The 19542-nt window shown below is 44.5% G+C and overlaps 1 protein-coding gene across 1 annotated transcript in view; it reads right to left on the reverse strand.

The window, feature by feature from the left end:
- PTDSS1 (phosphatidylserine synthase 1) overlaps positions 1 to 19542 on the reverse strand; it is a 68233-nt gene that overhangs the window by 20074 nt on the left and 28617 nt on the right. The window contains exons 3-8 of the mRNA XM_032858652.1: positions 17661 to 17705; positions 14892 to 15016; positions 11005 to 11163; positions 7151 to 7302; positions 4055 to 4196; positions 1997 to 2109 (exon numbers count right to left, since the gene is read on the reverse strand). Of these exons, the coding sequence (XP_032714543.1) occupies positions 1997 to 2109; positions 4055 to 4196; positions 7151 to 7302; positions 11005 to 11163; positions 14892 to 15016; positions 17661 to 17705 (736 nt within the window). The remainder of the gene's footprint in view (positions 1 to 1996; positions 2110 to 4054; positions 4197 to 7150; positions 7303 to 11004; positions 11164 to 14891; positions 15017 to 17660; positions 17706 to 19542) is intronic.

Below are 19542 nucleotides of genomic sequence, written 5' to 3' on the forward strand. Positions count from 1 at the left end.
AAAGAGTCATGTAGAAATCCACAGGGTTTGGCAAAAAGGTTATGCTCTCAAAAAAAACCCTCAAAATACTGGACATTTAGTCTCTGGTTTTTGTTTTGAGTTGTTTAATGATACTGAAATTTCACAATCCATTAGATATGGTTGTGATTCTCTTTTTTTTTTTTTAAGATTTTATTTATTTATTTGAAACAGAGAGAGAGAGATGACAAGTATGCAGAGAGGCAGGCATAGAGAGAGAGAGAGGAGAAAGCAGGCTCCCCGCTGAGCAGAGAGCCCGATGTGGGCCTCGATCCCAGGACCCTGAGATCATGACCTGAGCTGAAGGCAGAGGCTTAACCCACTGAGCCACCCAGGCGCCCGGTTGTGATTCTCTTTTTTTTTTTTTTAAATTGTTTTTTTTTTTAATATTTTATTTATTTATTTGAGAGAGACACAGTGAGAGAGAGCATGAGCGAGGAGAAGGTCAGAGAGAGAAGCAGACTCCCCGTGGAGCTGGGAGCCCGATGCGGGACTCGATCCCGGGACTCTAGGGTCATGACCTGAGCCGAAGGCAGTCGTCCAACCAACTGAGCCACCCAGGCGTCCCTGTGATTCTCTTTTACAAGAGATTTCTTTTCCCCATTTACTGTCTTCGTTGATTATTCCTAATTTTACGAATGAGCTGTTGCTAATCTTTCTTGAAGATCATTGTGAGCCCCAAATGAAATTAAATTTTAAATGAGAGATGGAGGTTCCAAGCCACCAAGGGAAAATAGCATATTTACAAGAAAAGTACTTCAACAGGCCACTGGTCTGTGACACGTCAGAACGTCGCCTGCCTACCAACTGCTAGTTTCTCATTCGGTTCACAATGAATGCCCGAGATGGAATTCTGGGCCCTTAATTCTGCAGGACTCAGTTGTATCTTACTAAGTTTGCTCAATCCAGGATCTGGGGGGAACTATATATAGATAGATGTAGATATATAAATATCTATACAGATATATAGCATATATAATTTTTTTAAGTATTTAAAAATATTTTCATATTAAATCTATATAAGTTAATACACAAAATATGTAAAATAAAAAAATAAAAATATTTAAATAAATGTTTATAATGATTATATATAATCTATATCTATACCTATATGCATTTGCTTCCTTTTTGTACTAATTAATGAGGAACAGAAGAGGTGCTGGACAGAGTAAGGAGGTCTGTTAGACTGAGGAGAACACCCACTCTTCTTGGCAAGTGAGGCCCTCTGCTTGTGTAGTTTGCATGCATACTGAAAATGGTGAATTAAGTTATCCCACAGCTTCTGGAAAACTAACACTTGTAACTGCTTAGTTTATATTTGAATCAACTGCGCAGATCTCTTTGGTGTTCTTGCTGCTCAATGCCAGTGCTCCAACATTAACTGTAAAACCCAAATACCGTTAGCTCTAAGTAGGAAGAATGAAACAGAGGAAACAAGGTCTGTCTGATATTCACGGGGATCAGTCTATATGAGGGGCAGTTTCCAAAGAATGTCTCACCTCTGGGGCCCTACCTGAATTGGGGAAACAGCATGAACATCCAAGCTTATGTGAGTTGTCCTGGAGGACGACAGAAAGGACACTGCTAGATGGAAATTAACTGCTCTAAAAGAGCGAGTAAAGTATCATTCTAAAGTAACGTCATTTATGACTTCTGATCAACCATGAAAACTTTCGTATTTTTTGATCACCTCCTTTTAGAAAAAAAGTTCTTTTTTTTTAATTTAAAAATCTTCAAGGGGGGTAGAAAAGGAACAGCAGTGAGGACGCTAAAAAGGTTTGAAGATAATGGCATGTGTGGTGTTCTCACTTCATGTGACTGAGGTATGAGAGCAAAACATTTTCTTCAGATCCAAATATATATTCCTTTAATATTTTCATGGAAAATCTGCTCATTTACATGACTTTCCTTATGCTGAATAGGAGAATACACAGCAGGCTAATGTGCTCAAATGACAGTCACGCTTGTATAGAATTACCTCACTGTGGGAGCCGTGATGCCACCAATAAAGAGAATTCTACACCAACTTAATGGATGACTGGCTTGGAACACAAAGATATGTTTCAAGAAGAAGGTATTCAACTCAGTTAGCTGAAAAAGAAGGAAGCATTAGTCAACCTGATACTGTATGCTTAGTCATAATAATATATTCCTCATGACAGATGTTCTAAAAAAAAATAATTAGTATGCTCAAAGCATTTTTAGAAAATACAGGGGTTCTTCCAAGTCACTAGTGGAATAGTTGCTACTTTTAAACTAAGTAACAGCCAGTACAATATTGACACCAACCAACCGGGGTTTACGGGAGAGGTGCTGGGGTCGGGGAAGGGGTACATGGTGGCATCGGCTATCTGTCATGTTTCCTGGGACGTGGCTGTCACTTGGGTCATGCGAGTGATGTGCTGGAAGAGTCAGGAGAGAGATGCTTTGAGAACAGCAGTAATCATGAAGACAAGTGTTTGCCATGGAACACTTAACGTAGTCTTACAGAAACCAGGCAGGTCGAAGAGATGTAGGACTGCAGCAAAGTGAGCTATTTAATCGCCAAAAGAAACTTGAGAATGAGACGTGACTGGGAATGCATCTAGCATGTGCCTCGGCCAAAGGCAGCTCTTAAAGGTGGGTGTGAGGAACTGCTTCAAGGTTTCATCTACGGGCCGTGGTCCTCTTCCCTGAGGTTAGCATCCCAGGGCAGCTCATCACATGAGGCAGCATGGGAATGTGTTCCCTGCTGAGCCCGCCTCCTGCATTTCCGGTCCAGACTAAGCAAGGAGAGGAGATCAGGGAGGGTCACCGCTTGGAAAACCCACGGATCACCAGGTTCATTTCAGTGACGTAAGACATTGTGTCTTTTCCCACAGCACTGATTTCAAGGGTATAAAATTTAAAAAACGGTCCACTAGTTAACACCACACGTGGAAAGCTGGCCACAGCTTGGTGTTCATGCTCGTGGGAGACCTGGGCTCTGTGGAGCGCGGCCCTTCTAGAAGCACAGAGCTTGCTATCTCTCCCATACAAATCAAAGCTCCTCCTCAGTTCTTGGATTAAAGGAAAACCTATACCGTCTTATATATTACTCTCATGAGGTAAACTTAATCCCCATCCATTTAAGCTTCCATTTTTATACATACGGATTCCCCAAACTATGGTGACAATTTTAAACATTCACATACACTTCTGTTTCTCGAGAAAGTCCATTTACTGAGATGAACATTAGTATTTTCCACGTGTGGACCAGGACCGTGGTCTTAAAGGTGACACAAGCTTATTTTTTCTTATGCGGGGCGTATTCCTTGCATGTGTTCAAAATACAGAGTCTTCCCAAAGACTCTTCAGGCAAAAGCTAGTCTCCCAAAGTTGTAAAATAATTAACCTGGGGACGGGAGGATCAACACAAGAGGCTATCTCTAGAAAACAGAGATGTTTTGTCATCCTTTTCCAAGACCCTCAGCTGTCTGAATCTCTTCAGTCACGTAGTGGGCTGCATGGAAGGGGACCTTCCCTCCACCAACGGCACCCTCCTGGAGGACCCAGGTCCCCAAAGAGCGCCAGCGCCCCACACATGGTGGAGGGCTTCTTTTCTCAGCTCTCTACAAATCAAGGAGAGTGGTAACAGCTGAGGCATGACTCTAAAAATTAGACATTAAACCTAGAATATAAGAAAAAGCCTTTGCATTTGTTCCTCTGGTCCTGAAAAATGATCGCTCTGAGAAGCTATCCAATGCCTAACTCCCCGGGTGACAGATGCCGACCAAAAGCTTCTTTCGGGGAATTTTAAGCTGTTTCTAATTTGCAATTCAAAGAAAGATACTTGAAAATGTCTTCCCCAGGAAGTAAGACCTTAGGCGTGATAACACTGTTCTGTTTAATTATTTTATATGTCAGCTGCAGAATCTTCTACCTTCCGAACCAGCCAGCTGCTAAGCAGTGTCAACTAGCATTAACTCTAAATTCCTGGGCGGTTCTTATTTTGCTTTCGTTCCCATTACCTCCTTCCCTCCCCACCCCCGCCGAATTCAGAACATCCGAAAAATACCTGCCAGATGATCATGAAAAGGTATATTCCAGCCACTCTCTGAAAAGACGACTTGGGGTCAAACCATCGAACGTAGGTCCAGCTAGCAGGAGTGAACTGGAGCACAGCTCTTTTAATTTTCCCGGTGGTGGTGTGGATGTCTCTGTAAGGAAGAGAATGGCCCCAGTGAAAATCTGGAGAGATAAAGAAGGGGAAGAAGAAAAAACAAAAAGACAAGAAAAAAAAAACCCAAAAAACAAAATCTGCACTGACAATTTTACACACATGCTCAGAACAAAAAGAATCCTTTCTAGTCGAACCATCTTTCCCACAAGGATCTCTCTACCCATACGACGTGTGGAGAGCTGTAAGCTCGACGGGGCATTTCAGTGATGACAGGCACAGGGCAGAGGTCAGGTCACTGCAGAGCCCGGAGAGGCCTTCCCTTGTGAATTGGTGACAAAAGAGCCTGAGACATCAACGAAAACCACGTGGAACCAAGCCAGGGAGAATGAGGGCGCTGGCAAGGATATACTCCCACCACTGTGCATCTCCCAAGTCAGGGCATTTTAGTCAAAGAGAGAACATGCTCCAGACTTTGAGGTCACCCACGCTGTTTCTTCATCTAAGATAAGTGAACACTTGGGGATGACACACAGTGATTTTTAACCTTCCTTAGTTTTAATCCTAGAAATCACTCAGTTAAAAATGTCATACTCCCATGGCAGAACAGGTCAGGCCTTTTATTCTTATGGGGGGAAAGGGGAGGGTTTGTTCCTTCATTCATTCATCTAACCCATCAACAAGCATGTATTGAGAAGATCTCGGGACACCTGAGTAGCTCAGTGGGTTAAGCATCTGCCTTCAGCTCAGGTCGTGACCTCAGGGTCCTAGGACTAAGCCCTGCATCGGGCTCCCTCTGCTCAGTGGGGAGCCTGCTTCTCCCTCTGCCTGCTGTTCCCCCTACTTGCCCCCTCTCTCTCTGACAAATAAATAAATCTAAAAAAAAAAAAAGAAAGAAAGAAAGAAAAAGAAAATCTCACAGCAGAAAGATTTGAGGCATAAAAGCAACGACAAGAAAAAATCAGAGATTATCCAAAAATAAACAAAAACTATGAAGGAACTGTATTTAAAAAAAATAGCCAATTATATGGAAAGAAGAAGAGGAATCTGGGAATAAAGAGTGACACAGTGGGATTAAGTACTGGAATGTTTAACACAGATCTTCCTCAATTTATGATGGGATCCCGTCCTGATAGTCCCGACATAAATTGCAAATATCATACGGTGACAATGCATTTAGTACACCTCACCAAACATCATAGTTTAGTTCAACCCACCTTAAACTTGCTCTGAACACTTACAGTTGTCTATGGGGGTTGGGCAAAATCTTCTAACACAAAGCCTCTTTGATAACGAAGTGTTGAGTATCTCGTGTAACTTACGGGAATACTTCACTGAAAGTGAAAAACCGGGGCTGTCTGGGGGCAGAGGGGTTGTGACTATACTGGTCATTTACACTCATGATCACGTGGCTGGCCGGGAGCTGCGCGGCCACTGCCCGGCATCGCAGGACAGGGTCCTACGTGCATCCCTAGCCTGGGAAAAGATCCAAATTCAAAACTCAAAGTATGATTTCTACTGAATGCGTATCAGTTTCCCACTATTGCAAAGTCAAAAAATCATGGAGTCAAACCATCGCTGTAAGTCAGGATTGTCTGTAAACAGGCTAATTCAACTTTATATTCATTTACATATTCACATATTTGATGTAATATTAAAAAATACACTAGTGGGATTTCTGCTTATGAGTTGGGCTTGGGTTTTGGCCAACCGACAAAATGACTCTCACGTTGAATCGGAAGCATAAATATATGAAAAGGGGAAGTGTCAATCCCTAGGATTGAGGTCAGGCTCAAATGAGCTACTGCTTAGAAAGCCTGCTTACACCAACATCTGGCACAGCTATGGTTTTTGCTCTGTTACACACGGTCTTAACTATATTAAAAAGTGTGTTATCAAGTCAGTACCCAAGAAATTCAGTATCACACATTTCTATGTGTGATAACATTCAGAAAGGATTAAAGGTAAAATTCAAAGGAACACTGAAATTGTCACATACATACATTAGTGAACATGGGTGAGAATATAAAAGGGTGTAAATAAATTTATTTACAGGAAAAAAATAAAAAATTTACACACAGATGTATGTTTAAGAATGTCTGCTCTAGCTTTCTTCATGAAACTGAAAACTTTGAAACAACTAAATGACCACAGAAGGGAACAGGTTAAATACCTCATGATTTATTCATAGGTTGGGATATGAAGAAGCCCTTAAAATCATGGTTTAGGAGACTAATGATGTGGGAAAATGTTCATGTTTTGTTTGATAAATAAATGAGGGTGTAACCACAATAAAAACAACCCTTTCATGATCACTGCTGAGGTTCTCTCCCTCCTTGTCAGCGGCACAGTTCCTGTGGCTGTCAAACTGAGGAGCGAGTTCAGAGGAGTAGGACGAACAATGACAGAGGTGGGCCAGGCACAGAGGAGGGATGTGCAACATGAATCAGAGTCAGAGACAATCAATCACCTGGAGAGGTATTGAGGGAGTTGAGGCAGGCAAGGAGAGGGCCGTGACCCTGGCACATGGGGACAAGGGCCAAACCCAAGTCCAGAGGCACACGTGCTCGGGCTCAGAACCTCGGGTGCCCTAGAGGGTGTGGAGAAAAGCAGACCTGCCCAGTCCCCCGGTGCATATCATCCTAAAGACCACGAGAAGACATCACAGAGGAAACAGGATGAATCTGACATTCTCAAAAAGATCGCTCGGAATGGGTAACCAGGGAATGGGGGACTAACTGACCCAGCGACGGCAGGGTGAATGCAGGCTGAGGTACAGGCATAAAAATAAAATGGATGTGAGAAGATCATAAACGATTCAGCATCTTCTGGATGAATGCCTGAAATGAGATCTATAATCACTGGTGAGTTTCAATTACTAACGTGTCATTAATTTCTTATCATCCAAGACCACACTGAAGTTGCGTGCTTGTCACGTGGTGAAGGACGCATTGTGAAACCCTGTGACTCACGTCCAGAAAGAAGGCCACTCACTTGAAGCTGGCCCAGTGGTAGGTCCTCATCTCTAGGAAGCGGCAGACGACCATGCCCAGCCAGATGCCGCCGCCGTTGCAGAGCAGGATGTCCAGGATGACCTGATCCCACCAGCACTCGGCGAAATTGGGCAGCAGGTGCATGAAGAACAGCTGAGAAACACAAGAGGCCACGGTTTTAAAAACAAAACTGGAAAACAACAGATTTCCCAGGAGTAACATATTCTGTCAGGGAGGGTTGTTGACGAGTCAGGTTTTCCTAGTGTATGAACAGAATAAATAAAAACAAGGTCCGTGATCAGGTTTGTGTTTTATGCTGTGGACGCTCTATGAATATCAAGAACCAAACAGTTTTTGTTTTTGTTTTTTTAAACATAGGGCTTTAAAGAAACGTAACTGCTCCAGAAAAAATACTACTGATGAATGACCTTGGCTAAGGAAGAGACAAGGATCTAGGAAGGGAAAAGGAGAAAAGTCTTTGTACCTGCCAACAGAGCGGGGGCATAATCCTCAAAATTAGCAGCTTGAGAGTTCAAGCTGCACATTTTAGTAATATCCCATAAATATTTAGGTAAAACAGCAAGGAAACTGCAAAAGTAAGAAGTTCAGGTTTTGATGACATCTTTTAGGAAACCGAAAGCTTAATGGGAAACATTTTGATAACTGATTCACAATCATGACCTTATTAAGTGCTTCTGATGTGCCAAGTGGGGAGGCAAAGTGAAGTCAAGATTCTTGCTCTCAAGGGCAGGAATTGGACGCTTATCCAGAACCACAAAATAAGGTAGGCTGTAGCAAATGTTTCCGTGGCGACATAATGGAGCATGGTGGGGACAAAACGGAGATTCCTCCTGACGGATGGCACCCAGAGCACGACGTACTGGACTGGGAACGTTAAGGACAGGAATGACTGGTTTCAAGAGAAGGAGATGAAGACTGAGGACATTCCAGAAAGGGGGAACACCAGGATGGGGGAGAAGGGGGGAGAAACCACCTATGGAAATAGTTTTGTCCAAAACAAAGAGTGGGTCAGCTGTGTCCAGAGCAGCCCACCCTGCTGCGTGAAGGCCCATTTTTAGAAGGTCTGAGATGACAAAGATAGCACCTGGGCATTTCTGGAAAGAGGTAATCCCATAATTACAAACCTTTCAGGGAATATGATCAATACTATGAAGTAAAACTGTTCATGGAAGCATTTCAGAGACTGTAAACACTGCAAGTATCTGAAGAGTCTGCCTGCTTAGCAGACTGGCCGGTGAGGAGACGGAGCGCAGCTGCTGCGTGCAAAGGCAGTGGGCTATGTCCCTCCCTGAGGCGAGCCAGGCACAGCCCCTGACATGTGATCCCAGGTTCCCAGCCACGAGAGACAGCACTAACTGTCCCTTTCGACAGGGAAGAGAGACACGTCAACAGAAGTCGATGACACATATTTGCAGACATGAGACTATGCATGGGACCAGGATGGGGAGGACAGGCTTCGTCCTCAAGAGCTTTCCTAGAAAGTGCCAGATCCTGGGGGTGAGGTGGCCACCCAGAGGAAAGACTGGAGCTCAGGGAGGGGGACACGGGAAAACAGAAGGAACGAGGACTGCCCATCCAGAGCGGAGCACTTCTGGAACCCAATCCGGGCTCACCTAATAAAGCAAGGTGCTGGGCTCTGGTCCCCTCGTCTGTCCAGACCTGAGGAGGAGGAGCTGGAGAGGGCTCAATTCATTCATTCACTCACTAGGAATCTGGGAAGCAACCACCACTTGTGAGACACGGTACCTGGGACTATGCAGACATGGGCCCTGCCCTCTTGAGGCCTAACACCTGGCAGCAAAGAGACACTATAAGCATCTAAAACACGATGAGTGTTTCAAAGGAGAAGGGCCAGGCGCTCCATTTCTCGGTGTACAAACTTGGAGCACGGCCAGCACAGGGAGCTGGGAAAGGAGGGAAGAACCTGCACGTGTGCTCTGGGGTAGGAAAAGACACGGAATCTTTGACACGAAGAAAGCAAAGATGGCTGCCGCACAGATAGCAGCATGGGGAGTGTCTTAAGCAGCTAGGGGAGGTGGGCCGTGACAGGTTAATATCGGCCTTACAGGCTGGTCCAGAAGTTTGGATTTTGGACAACTACTAAAGGGTTTTCAGTCGGCGAAGGACATAACCAGATTGAGAGGTCAAAAAGACCACTTTGGGAGGAGACAATGAAGGGAGGAGGTGAGTGGTTCATCCGAGAGAGGACAGGAGGTTAGAGACACGTCGAGCAGTGGCGTGAAAGACTTGGACGGAGCAGCTCTGCTTACGAGAGCGGAGAGGATGCTGAGGAGCAGGGAAAAAAGGCATGGGGCCATCTGTAGTGTGAGGGAGGAGAAGGAGTCAAGTCAAGAACGGCCCAGGGCCTGGCCAAAGGGTCCCACAGCGGTGAGGTCAGGAAGATGCCTGGAATTCCGAGGGGAACGTGGTGGGAGAGCAAGAACGTGGGCTGCGCACCTGGAATCAAGCACAGCTGGAGCCCGATCCTGGCTCACCTCATGAAGCAAGGCTCTGGTTCCTTCGTCTGTCTACTGGGTATAGACACCACCTTTTCAGTTTATGGTGATGATTTAGGATAATGCATATAGAGGGCTGGGTACTACTGTGGGTTGAATTGTGTCCCCTCAAAACCCTATGTTGAGCCCCTAACCTCATTCTTCATGACATGAATTCAATTTGGAAAGAGAGTTGCTGCAGAGGTCATTAGTAAAGATGAGGTCATCCTAGAATGGGGGGGACTTCTAATCCAGTGTGACTGGTGTCCTTGCAAAAAGAACACCACATGAATGCACACAGGGAAAGCCTCACTTGGAGGTAAAGGCAGAGATCACGATGATGCGTGTACAAGCCAAGAAATGCCGAAGATGGCCAGCAAGCCACAGAAGCCGAGAGCCCTGCACCAGATTCTCCTTCACAGCCCTCAAAGGACACCAATCCTGCCAATACCGAGAACTCAGATGTCTAGCCTCTGGGGCTATAAGAAGCACATTAACAGAAGCCTGATGTGACTGGCATGCTTCCCTAAGTTAGGGTCAAGACAACAGCTGGCATCAAGAAAGATACTGTACAGATGGCCAAATTTTACTCCCCATGAGTGATCAACTAAGAATAAAATCATAACTGAATGATAAATGAGTAAGTCCCCTAAATTTCATTTTCCTAATAGTTTTTTAAGACTATGTCTCTTTCAGGAGCACCTGGGTGGCTCAGTCAGTTAAGCATCTGCCTTTGGCTCAGGTTACGGTCCCAGGGTCCTGGGATCCAGCCCCACATTGGGTTCCCTGCTCAGCAGGAAGTCTGCTTCTCCACCCTGTGTCTGCTGCTCCCCCGCCTGTGTTCCCTCTGTCAAATAAATAAATAAAATCTTAAAAAAAAAAAAAAAAAGACTCTCTCTTATTCATTAAATGAGACAAACCTGACTGCTGAGATCAGAGCTATATTAGGAACCCGTTTTTCAGCTACAAAATATCCTGGAGGCTCCTGTAATTCCCAAACACCAAAATTCTATTTATCTCAAACTGGAAACTAGCTGGTGGGTAACCTACCTATTTATTTCTAAGTAGATCTCCTCATTACCTTGTATTTGTCTCACTGGGGGTTTTACTCCATTCTTTTTGCTTCATTTCATTTGTTTCTCTTTAAGACTTGTGAGGCAAGAGACACATTTTAAGTTAACGAGGAATTTGTGCCCTGCCCCCCACCAAAGGTATAAAGTATTCCTAGGGGATTGTTTAAACAGTTTGTACCAAGAGGCAGAGAATCGATGAAATGCCTGTTAATGGACAGACTGCCTTCCTCCTACAGGTAAACCATCTGGTCACAGCCCCTTCTTACCTCGGTTAGCTCCCAGGTAATACTGATTGTCCAGCAGAGACCATAACTACGGATCAACAAGGCCTTCATGGCCCAGCCCCAGAAATGTCCAAACGCAAATATATCAAAATGGCTGATAATTCTCTCCCAGGTGATAACATGGCAGTTGACAGCATACTCCTGTTCAAAATAAAAACGCAAATAATGAATGGATACTCTCATAATCAACTTCCTGTCCAGGATCCTGACAATAAATGAAAAGAACTGATATGACCTTGACAACTAATACCAGTCCTGCCCCCCATCCCCCGAAAACTTTAATAGTGGAACACCCTTTAGAAAAATGGACAAATATTAAAGTTTATGAATCAGAATTGCTTTGCTCTGAATTACAGAAGTTTGATTAAAATGGGAAGCAAAATAATTCCACAAAGGCTTATAGCCCATCTTAAAGAAGTGGAATCACACAGCCCAGGTCACCTGACTATAGCACAGCTATCTTAAAGCCAATGATAAGAACGTAAATAGAATCCCAATTAATAAAGAATTAAGTAGAATCCCAATAGGTTTATAAATTTAAAGACACATCTAAATATCATGTAGAGAATGAACCAGAATAGAAATGTAAAATATATTCAGTATTAAATGGCAGTGAAAATACTATGCATCAGAATGATGCGATGAAGCTAAGTAGAACTCAGAGAAAAACCTAAAGCCTTAAATATTTAGGTCAGAAAGGAGGAAAAGCTGAAGGATCCAATTTCAGAAATTAGAAGGAAACAGAATAAACCTCCCATCTCCAAATGTTATCACATGCTACACAATTTCAATATTTAAAAATGACAAAGCTGGGCACCTGGGTGGCTCAGTTGGTTAAGTGTCTGCCTTCAGCTCAGGTCATGATCCCAGGGTCCTGGGATTGAGCTCCCTGCTCATCTGGCTTCCTGCTCAGCAGCAGGAAGCCTGCTTCTCCCTCTGCCTGCTGCTCCCCCTGCTTGTGATCTCTCTCTCTCTCTAACAAATAAAACCTTTTAAAAATAAATAAATAATAAAAATGACAATGCTTTTAAGACTTTTGGTTTTGTTTCTAATACCTTTTTGTTTTTAATAGGACATTTTAAAGAAATTTTAGATCAACAACCTTATATTTTGGTATTTATTACGAAAGCAATTATCATATGACAATATAACATTTCTAGGGACCTCTACATTTGACATTCTTTCTTCCCAAAACTAATCTGACAGGATGGAGTAAGATTTGGAAAACAGCCACCTATTATCAGGCAGTTGAAAGTATTCTTGTAAAGTATTAATATTTTTAAATTCTAGAAATGATGTCTCCTAAGGGAACAGAAGAGGAATTTGGTATTCCTCTCTCTCTTCCAAAACCTGCCACCATCAGGTTTCTGAAGCCTTTCTCAGATCCATCCGGTACGTTTCTGTTTGTAAAGCTGAAAGGGCGTTTTTAAAAACTGCATTTTTTTTTTTCAGAAACGTTATGATAGGATATTACAATGTGTAAGTGGGAAAAGTGGAGAAAAGAGGAAAGGATCCAGCAGGGAGAAGTCAAGACAAGACTTTGAACCAACAACAAACTGCACTGTACTATGAGGAAAATTCTCCTCCTGAGTCTGGAAGCACACACGCCTGTCGCAGGCATCACAGACCCCGAGGCTGAAGCAGCCCCACAGCAGGTCAGGGAAGAGCCGCAAGGCCCTATCAACCCCATAATCCTTGGCCACCCTATCCTCTCCTTTACACTGGACACGCTGCACAGGGTCAGAAGAGAGGGCTGAGTTCTGTTTTTCCAAAGGCTGCTCTTCAGGTCATCGTGGGCTAAAGACGACCTTGGAGGCCCTTCTAATTCTCCATGAGAATATTTTGGGTTTCAACACACGCAAAGGCCCTTTGAAAGTCACAAAGAGCCAACTACAACTCAGCATTATAATCTTTAATGCACAGATTTGCCATTTGCCAATGGTCACACCAGGAAGACCTCGAGGTCCTGGTCGTGGGAGGGATGCAGGACACTGCAGTTAAATGCTGCTAGGGAGCCAGATGTGGGCACAACTCTGGGCAGCAAGGGGAAAGGGGCATTAAAGGAGGGCATCCCGGAGCCAGAGGGGCAAGGCGGGGAAGGTGTGGGCACACAAGTGAACAGCCGGTAAAGACAAATTGTGCCCACCTCCCAAGCGGTCATGGGGCTGATCCTGGCAGTCCCATAATCTCCCTTGCTTGCCCACCACTTAACTAAATACCAAGTCCTATTCATTTTGCAGGTTGGGTTGCTTGGTGATATAATCCCTGTTGCTCAAAAACCCAAGAAAATGGTGGGGGAAAATATACCTAGAATACCTTTCTCCCGATCTCTGTTTCACAAGGCTTCTTTGAGTGTCAAAGCACTGTCATTATTGTAACTGTGTACTTCAGGCATCGTCCAGAGGAAAAGGAGAGGTCCTGAAGTCAGAGGGATCTCACCAGCTTTGTGCTTTGAATGAGTATTCATCCATTTTTAATTCCCATTTCCTCCTTGACAAAATGGGGGATATTAATGCCTGGCACGCATGTGTGAGTCTTACACAGAATATATGTAAGTGCCTGGAAGAACAGCCAACCCACAGTCGGTAACTGCCACCACCCTCACCACACCTCTCACTGTCGCTGTCATCATGAGTAGATGCTCCAAGTCACCCCACGCCACTCTGTTCCCTAAAGTAGGAAACCTCCAGATTTTTCTTACTGAGACTTTTGAATAATCTTTGGCATTCTTATTTCTGCCTGTAGCATGTCCTTTATAAAAGTTAAAGTGTTGAAACACCAATGAAGAAGGAGCTGACCAATCTCAAATTCAGTAGAACAATCACTTCTTGGACCTTTTATTAGGTCCCTCTGTATTGTTTCTTTCTTTTTTTTTTAAGATTTTATTCATTTATTTTGAGAGAGAGAGAGAGACAGAACATGGGGTGGGGGAGAAGCAGAGAGAGAGAGAGAGAGAGAGAGAGAGAGAGAATCAGAGTCCCCACCGAGCAGGGAGCGCAACATGTGGCTCGATCCCAGCACCCTGGGATCATGACCTGAGCCGAAGGCAGATGCTAAACCAACTGAGCCACCCAGGCACCCCTTTCTACTCTTTCTTATGGAAGTTCCTGCCTGTGGCCCAGATGCTTGTTCTCCTTTTCTGAGCATTACTAGGTTTTTCCTTCAGTCTGTACCAAATGTCAGGTATTATTTAAGAAAAATAAAATTAAAAAGGAAAGAAACAGCATTAGAGTATAAAATAGTATCTTCCTTAAAACTGAAGTACAGAGTAGTTTTACCCAAGAATAAAATTATTTTTGTGGGTTTAAAAAAATAATGAACGAAGTGGCCTGGGTCATTCACATTGGTCCCTTTATAGTAAAGGATCATGACTTCGAGGCCCGAGTGGGGAGCAGAGGTGTTGAGGGTCACACTGCTAGAGGGCAGCCACCCCCATCACTGAGGACCTGCTGTGTGCAAGGCACCAATCTAGGCCTTGGAGATAAGGTTACTCTGCTTCACTCACAATAGAACTCCCCAAATAAGTACTATTATTTCACTTTACAAAGAAAGGAATAGGCTAGCTAACAAGCACATTGCCCAAGGTCATACAGCTAACAAGTGACAGAGGCAGAATTCACACCCAAGGCTGGCTGACAACCGGTCGCCCTCTTCCCACTATCCCCCTTTGCTTCAAGAGGGGATATCATTTCCCCAGACTCTATCACTCATGGAAACCATACACCTCACCCTCCCAGAGACCTAGCTTTTACATTATCTACATGGGAAATATGCGGAAATAACAATTTAGAACTTCATGTTAGTGAAGCTGACTATCTCATACCCACGAGTCTACCCATTTCTCTGAGAGACCACGGACAAGACCATACCATGACGTCGGCTTCCCTTGTGGCATATCGAAGATTTGGATCCAGCCAGTACATCAGGGATTTAACCTGATCGAAGTTCAGGAAGAGGAGGAACACCAGGAACAGGAAGTAGAGCACACTGAGTCCTGAGGGAAACAGAAACATTCTCACATTTAGGAGAGATCTGGGGGTCAGACGCACAACACACGTTAGGCTCAAGTCAGACATGGATACTGCAATGTCTGTCACTTCCTTTGATGAGGGAGTCTGATACACAGTCCTAATTCACACTGAGAGGGCCAGTAATACTGTCTGAGAAAACCAGGCTCGAATGGAATCTCGAAGGACTGGCAACATTCAGCAGAGGCAGGTGTGAAGGGGCCAGAGGTGGCCCAGGGCCACACATCCACATCTCAGATTCCACGTCAGCCCTGTGGGCATTATATTTCCGTTGCACCGCATCATAACTGGCGTCCTAAAAATCACCCCACGCCGTTTAAAAATAAAGTCAATTGTCTGAAAACAAAACAAACAAAAAAACCCAATCGTCTGTTTTTAAAACAGCAAAAGCCTTTTGGAAAGGTTTGGAAACCAACCACTGGTGACTACCACTACTCTTTCTCTCGAACCTGCTAGAATTAAAACACTGGTGCAGGTCACCTAGACACCGTGGTACAAATGACCTTGGATCACAGCACTCTGTGGGAACTTGGCTCAGTGCTAATCTCCCACGAGCTGTTCCAGAGGAGACAACGTCCACGGCTGGAATGAAATCCTCTGGAATACTGACAGCGCCAGCCTATCCAAAAGGGCCCCTCCCAGTCCTTGGGGAGCTTAGGGGTCTTGTGCACCACAGGGCGGACCTGGTTGTGCACCCCTGGGCCACAGGGCCACATGTTTTGTTAGTCTAAGGACCTCCTCACGTTTATTATCAGCTGCTTTTATACATTTTCATCTCACATGTCCCCCGCTACAACTTTTTATTATAATCCTTTCAAAATAATTATTTTAAGACAGAAAGAAACCATCTGTGTGGAGCAGGCTTCCGGATTTCATGGCTGAGCTTCAAAGTCCGCGAAACTCCAGACATAATATGCACAAATTTGTGCGTGCATGTGCACTGAGAAAGAGTTAGTTCTCATCAGATCCTCAAAGGGCTCCGTGATCACCAAGAGATCTCAAGTAAGAAATCAGCTGCTAATGACCAATATGGATCATTTGAAATAGGAAAAACTCAAATGTAGCCAACCAGCTGAAAATAACTCATAATTTCAAGCAGCAACATTAAGTCCATGAGACGTAAGTATGATGCAACCAGGACAATCTATTTTTAAAAATGGAAACGAGGGGCACCTGGGTGGCTCAGAGGGTTGAGCCTCTGCCTTTGGCTCAGGTTATGGTCCCAGGGTCCTGGGATCAAGCCCCACATTAGGTTCTCTCTGCTCAGCAGGGAGCCTGCTTCCCCCTCTTTCTCTGCCTACCTCTGCCTACCTGTGATCTCTCTCTCTCTGTCAAATAAAAAAGTAAATAAAATCTTAAAAAAAAAAAAAAAAAAGGAAATGAATCACGCCACTTTTCTGCGAAAAATCCTCCCGGGACTTCCCACCACCCTTCCTGTCTGCGCTCTTTACTGGACCGCAAGCCCAGTGGGGCTCTGTCCCTGCCCAACTCTGGCCTCTTTCTCACTACTCCCCTAGGGCCTGCTCTGCTCCACCACATGGGCCTGCAACACACCATGCTCTTTCTGGCTAGGGATGACTTTAGTAGCCTTTCCCTTTGCTTGGCTTCTGGGGACCTCAATCCTTGCCAGACCCTACTTTGCAAGCCCATTTCCAGGAAGCATCCTTCCTTGCCTGTGCACGTGAAAGCAGTCACTCGATCAACATCACCCCATATGGCTTTACTTAACTTCCGAACACTCGACGGCATGGGATATTTTTGATTATTGATTTAATAGTGTGTTTACGATAGGTGTCCTCTCTCCCAGGGGGAGCCTCCTGTCTGTCTGGCCCTCCCCTGCAGCCTTGGTGCACAGCCCTCCACACATGGGCGCTCAGTGAACACATGCTAAAGGAAGGAAGTCAGCTCATTCAAAGGGACTCACCTATGATCTCTGAAAGTTGAAAAAAAAAACAGGTGACCTTGAGCAAAATACCCATTTTTAGGGTCCTTCTGGTAACATTACATTTTCTGAACCTAAAATAATGGACTTAATGTCTTATTTAGGCAAGACAAAGCCAAGAGCCAACACTTGAAAGATGCGTTTTAAGTCCATGCAGGGGATTTGACAATATGTGGACTCAAAATCACGTAAAAACAAGACATCCAATATTCATGGATATGCTTATTGCTAACCCTTGTTGAAAAATCAGGGCTCTCTGTCTAAAGGCTTCACCCTTTCCAGGATCATTCCCATCCATGATTCAGGAGAAGCTGGATTTTCAGTCAGTTCTGGATGCTGCCACAGCAAACATGCTCACAGGTCCCGTGAAGAGCAACATCAAGATACATGAAGAAGGACAAGCCGCGTGCCCTCATGTCAGACCCCGTGCATGTTAAGAGACAAGAGCATAGGCGGGGGGTGAATAGAGTTGGAACAGCTCACAGGCATGAGAATCTAAAGTTATCACCTGTATGTCTGCTTTGCATCAAAGAATTTTCATAAAAATTTGTATGAGGAACACCGAAAAGTAAAAGGTTATTAAGTTCTACTGTAAAACTGCTATAATGATGTACAGAAAGGGGATTTTAAATAGAATCTACTTCTAAATCTACTAATGGGTAACTCACCAAAAACCATTCTCCACAAGGCCGGATGAGGTCGAGTAAATGGGCCTGCAGAGAGAAAACGTACAGTTAGAAAAAAACTGGTTTCAAAGTAAAACTAAAAGCAAATTGCTGATCTCTACAGAGATTAAAAAAAAAAAAAAAGGCTCTCTACTGTCAAAATTTTTTTCCACATAAATATTTTGAGATCAAGTCTAGGTTGAAATGTTTTATTCAAACTGTAGCAACTATTACCACAACTGCAACAGGTACCAGTCTCCACAACAGACCTTTGTTTTCCAAGCTTTGTCTTTAGGATTCAGACCCTTGTTTCCCAGGGAAACAATGTTACAACAGTAAGCAGGTTACCAGGCCAGCCTGTGAAGAGTTCTTAAAACATACCTAAGTTTAACAAGTTTAACAGGTTTAACAAGTGAAATCTCCCAGCCCAGCCACTGTGTGTGTGTGTGTGTGTGTGTGTGTGTGTGAGAGAGAGAGAGAGAGAGAGAGAGAGAGAGACAGACAGACAGACATAGAGAGAGAGACAGAGAGACAGAGAGATGGCAGGGTAGACGCTCTGGAAATTAAACAGGAGAAACACTAATTTGAGAACTTGTGAGGCGGGGTAGGAAACTGAAAATAAATCCTTTGAGCACTGGAACGTGCTAGTGCAGTGGCTTTTGATCATGAACCGTGGTAACAAAATACCTCTGACATGGCAACCCCGACCAGATGCCCAGATGCAGCTTCCACACCATGAAAACACAGGCTTCACAGGACAAAACTCACGCTGACTACAAGTGACCCATCAATACTTTCTCTCCTTGTGTATCTCTTTAAAAACAAAACAAAACAAAGGAGAAGGAAGCAAGCAAGCCAGGCCTCCATCTACTAAACTGATAAACCATCAAGGGAAAAATTACAGTTCCCGAATACTGCACACTGCTCTCATGGGCACTTGACCTATTTGGGCTGCCCACCCCTGTGGGACAACAGCCTACCTACACACTCCTGGAGGATCTCCAACATCAGGATCCCATGTCTCCTGGGGAGATGCCGGAGCTGGCTGCCCAGCCCCCTTCCCAACCGGGACTTAGCCTGTGCCAGACTTGATTTCGGAAGCTGCCAACACAGACCTAAGTATGCAGAGCTCTCCTCCACTTCCCCCTCTCCCTCTGCTGGACCAGCACGGACAGTAGCAGGGAGGTGGCACTGGTGATCGGGCCAGTTCCCTGCAGAGGGGACAGTGGGACAGACTACAGCCAGTGCTCACTGGGGTTCCCTCAACAGACCAGTTCTGGGTGACCTGCCAGTTCCTAGAAGCTTAGCCTGGGACCCAGCCTCCTAACCAACCCCTCCCCCACCCCGCCCACTTTCCAGTCCTCCAGCCAACACCCTGCAAGTCTTTTTAATCAGCAATCAGCATCCGGTGTTGGCAACCTGGAATCCTGTCTGCAGGAAACATACCATTGTAATTTTTATTCTAGACCCATCCTCAATCACCTACCTCATCTTAAAAAGACGACTTTGAAACATATTTTAACTGCTTTCTTTTGATGGATCAGGTTCAAAGTAGGGAAATCAGTTACAAGTATCCCCTGCCATCCAATCTAGTCAGTTCTTGAGCCTAGAGTGAGTGTGGTTCGTGCGGTCCGCTTTGTCCAAATTTATATGGTGTCTGAGTTGTAAAATGGCAAGGAGTGAGGGCTCAGATTGAGGGATTTAAATAAAGCATCTCCCAATCTGTTCCACTTCTACGTTCTGGTAGTGCAGGCTCACACAGCAAGGAATCCGTGTTTTCTCTCTAACCAGATGCTTTTTTTTCTCAGAAAGGCACAGTGAGGCACAGAAACCAGGGTCCCCTTCCAGGTAACAACACGGCTAACTTTCTTCAAGTCACTGGAAA

The sequence above is a fragment of the Lontra canadensis genome, unplaced genomic scaffold (assembly GCF_010015895.1).
Source record: "Lontra canadensis isolate GAN:19392208 unplaced genomic scaffold, GSC_riverotter_1.0 scaffold15, whole genome shotgun sequence".
NCBI lineage: Eukaryota > Metazoa > Chordata > Mammalia > Carnivora > Mustelidae > Lontra > Lontra canadensis.